Below are 3,966 nucleotides of genomic sequence, written 5' to 3'. Positions count from 1 at the left end.
AAATTTCTTGACTAAAGAATGAAAAATGTATAAAGAAAAAAAAATACAGTATATTTATAACAGTATTCAGTACTGTTATATTTGTAAGTACTGTTTACGTGCTACACTTTCAATATTATTCGATTTTTATTAAGATGCATCCAACTTATCGAATCGAATCTTGATCCGAGTTTTAAATTGATAATCTGGACGTTTATATAACTATACATTGTATGTATTCGACATATTTACTCACTGCTTATAAATGTAAAGGATGAGAATAAGTATGACAACTCCAAGAAGACCCAAAACTGCGCCGAAGATTGCAACTAATAACACGCTGCTACCGAGCCAAGCAGGTGCGGCTCTCGCAGCGATCGGCAATGAACCGCCGTTAGGTATGTGAACAATCACCGGGATCATGCTGGATCTAAAAAAAATTACAGACAAACGTCAAATTGTAGATTAACGTCTGGAATGATCATTAATAGGAAACAAGTAATTGCTCACAAATTTATAAATACCTTGGCGGTTTTCCAGAATCGGTAGCTACCGCTATAAATCGTGCCAAAGATCCGTTAAATGAACCCAACGATCTCAGCACTAATTCTCCGTTATTTTTAATCTCAAAGGATCTGGAAAGTAATTTATATAATTATTAAAAATAATTGTAATTATATTATGCCAAGAGTATGTATACGTAATTTTAATTAAATTAAAAAATTTTGTTCCTTTTGGAATTAAAATCGCAAGTATGTTTTTTTATGTATTTATATGATATTTTCAATATATAATTTTATTTCTAAATTATTAAACTTAACAACTTTATACCTTGCATCTTGTCCTCTGAGAGATAAATTAACTTTATCTCCTCTATCGCCGTCAGCTGCTTCTAATTTTCCTGAAAAATTACGTGTTCTTTGAATATCAAATAAAATAGAAATTGAATCAAGATTTAAATAAGAGGAACTTACCTACAACGGAACCTTCTCTCGCGGAATGAGCATGAAATTCGTACCGGGAATATTGGAATCGAGGTTCCCATTCGTTCACGTCTTCGACCGAAACATTCACATGTGATGTATCATTCTAAAAAATATATTTATATATTGTATATTACAATATATATATTATATGTTTAAACACATATTATATTTTATATATTTTATATGTTATATATATATATATATGTTATATACATGAGCAATAGAGGGCGCGTTCCACTTAACGTGCACAATGCTCGCGAGCAACATTCATCTTTATCATTTTCAAATATTAAACAAGGATGAAATGAGTTCGCGTTGTGAACGTTAAATGAAATACGCCCAAAATAATTTAATCAAATTTTATAATGTTAATGAAATATACGTACATGATATCCATCTGTGACATGAATCAAGAAGCTGTGCTGAAACCGCCGCTCGTAGTCTAAATTTCCTTTGAGAATTAACTCGCCAGAGTTAGTAATCGAGAATCTCTCTAAGTCCTCCACTGGGCCCACGAGCCAGAATTTTAAATTCTAGGATCAGAAGCTATACTACGCTACTATATCACGATTTATCTGCATTCTTATCGTCAAAGTAAATTTTTACATTACTTACAGGATCAGCTTTGTTGACTCCTGCCGTTAGAAGAACGCTCCCAGAAGGCGTATTTTCTGGTACGCTCGTTTGCTGATTTTTCAGCACAAATTTCACGGGTAATCGACCGCCTAGCATCCATAAAATAAATAACTAGTTTTATATAAGATTTGTTTCCAAATAGATAATGATTTGATTCGTCATCTTTTAAACATTATTTTGACATTTCATATTTGCATACAAACGTGTGTACAATTAAATTTAAGTTCCAATGAAGAATATTATTAATGGGTTTTTACAATTATATTAACAGTTGCCAATTTGTTTTAATAGACAGATAATAATAATTGATAAGTAATGAATTTAAATTGAATACATGTAATAAATATCTAGCAAATGTTACATCTAGTTAATAACCAAATATATATTACATATCAATAATAATAAATTACTAGAAAAAAAATATATGTATGAAAATTATAAAAGATAACAATTAAGAAAAATATTATACATATTTTCAAAAATTAGTCTATTAATTAATTAATTTTTTATAAATATATATAGATATATAAAATATTTGTTAAATCTTCTCTGCACATGTCAGAAGATATGGCAGTGTCTCAGTGTTATGTTATTTACCTGCTGTTGGACCAACCATATCTTCTCGCGATATAATAACCGTAGCAAGAGCGTATCGATCTGCATTATTCACTTGAGTGCCCTATATTTTATAAATCATATTATTATTATTATATTAAAAAAATTTTAAATCAGTCAAAAATAAAAATGTATTGATATTTCTACCTTTATAACAATAGTTGCTGAAGTCATTAATTCGTTGTCTTCCAGCGAGCGTATCATGACGATTTCAGCAGTCTCAGAATTCAAATCCAAAAAGGGTAAAATTCCACCTTGTATAGTATACCGGACCGGTGCATTTATACCAACGTCTTGATCCACAGCTTTTATCGCAGCAGGTATTACTCGTAATGGTTTTCTCTAAGAAATAATGAATTAATTCTTATTTTGCATTTTCATTTTGCGTATATCATATAATCAAATCTGACTGAAGTAAGTTTTTATTAAAATAATGAGTCAATCTTACCCCTTTTATACGAGGTACGGTAACCTTATACTGATCGTTCAAAAAAGCCGGATTCTGATCATCGGCATCAATAACATTAACGTATAGTGTTGTCGTTGACGATCGTGGTGGATTACCTTGATCCTGTAACAAACAAGAATTTTTATTGTTAAATTGTCATTAAAAGTTAACATTTACTATTGAGAAATATGTAATTATATCGAAAAATAAAGTACTCTTGGCTTTCTATTGTTAGAATACGATTACAAGCGTGAGAAATAGTCAGAGACAGCATTGCTCGATGAATTCTTTGTAAGCTTCACTTGTTCATTGTTGCGTATCGATACGCATTGATCATTCAAATCAATTTATTCGAATCAATCCATTCAAGACCGTTATGATTCATTTACGATGCTTTTATAATGTTGAACTCAGTTTATGGATTTCGTATATTATGTTACATAAAAAGAGAATTTATGTTCAGAAATTTAATCAATTCAACTGTTCCCGATTTAAATCACATTTTTCCATTTGAAAAAAAAAGCTTCTACGCAACAACAATTTTAGATACATATTCATTTTTATGTAACGTAATATGTCAGATTTGTAGAATAATAATGGAATTTGAAAACTGTCTACGATACGTTTGTTAATTTTTAATGTTTCGTGAAATGTTGAATTAAAATGTAAAACCAAACTTACTTGTGCACGGATATCAACGGAGAAGTTGGTGAGAGTTTCGTAATCTAGCGATTTTCTTAGTACAAGAGTGCCTTCCAAAGCATTTACGAAGATAAAGTAATCCTGTGAGTAAAAAAAATAATTATTTATATAATATTCTGAAGAATAAAAATGTTATTTGTAAGAATAATAATTAGTAATATATTAAATATATGTATGACAAATAAAGAGATAATGCGAATTGAAAAAATAATTTAGCCATATAAATGTTCACAAAATTCACCGAGTGAGCTCCTGGTAGAACTGTATACTGCACAGTAGAAAATGGTCCTGGTTGATCAGCATCGACAGCTCGAACTCCTTGCAGAACTCTTGTGCCAACGACAGTAACCTGGAATACTCATGCTATATTAAAATCAAAAAAATGTGCAAAATTGATATTTTTTTATTTAATATAAAAATATCAAAGATTATCTCACCTCAGAAATATTTAGCATGTAAGGCGCATTCACAAATTGCGGTGTATTATCATTCGCGTCGGTTACCCGAATGTTCACTGGTATGATGAATTCCTTTAAAAATTAATCACAATTTCTTGAAAAATGATAAAAAAATCATTATATATATATATATATACATATA

The 3,966-nt window shown here is 29.9% G+C and overlaps 1 protein-coding gene across 1 annotated transcript in view; it reads right to left on the bottom strand.

Moving 5' to 3' along the window:
• The window catches only part of LOC108755294 (protocadherin Fat 4-like), a 13,876-nt gene that overhangs the window by 2,078 nt on the left and 7,832 nt on the right, over positions 1-3,966 (bottom strand). The window contains exons 4-15 of the mRNA XM_018498216.1: positions 3,804-3,896; positions 3,608-3,715; positions 3,346-3,447; positions 2,665-2,787; positions 2,364-2,558; positions 2,199-2,280; positions 1,581-1,690; positions 1,352-1,498; positions 954-1,068; positions 811-880; positions 504-614; positions 236-409 (exon numbers count right to left, since the gene is read on the bottom strand). Coding sequence (XP_018353718.1) covers positions 236-409; positions 504-614; positions 811-880; positions 954-1,068; positions 1,352-1,498; positions 1,581-1,690; positions 2,199-2,280; positions 2,364-2,558; positions 2,665-2,787; positions 3,346-3,447; positions 3,608-3,715; positions 3,804-3,896 — 1,430 coding nt within the window. The remainder of the gene's footprint in view (positions 1-235; positions 410-503; positions 615-810; positions 881-953; positions 1,069-1,351; positions 1,499-1,580; positions 1,691-2,198; positions 2,281-2,363; positions 2,559-2,664; positions 2,788-3,345; positions 3,448-3,607; positions 3,716-3,803; positions 3,897-3,966) is intronic.

Source organism: Trachymyrmex septentrionalis, unplaced genomic scaffold (genome assembly GCF_001594115.1).
Source record: "Trachymyrmex septentrionalis isolate Tsep2-gDNA-1 unplaced genomic scaffold, Tsep1.0 scaffold87, whole genome shotgun sequence".
NCBI lineage: Eukaryota > Metazoa > Arthropoda > Insecta > Hymenoptera > Formicidae > Trachymyrmex > Trachymyrmex septentrionalis.
The sequence above is the reverse complement of the archived record's forward strand: the minus strand, read 5'-3'. Positions and strand labels throughout refer to the sequence as shown.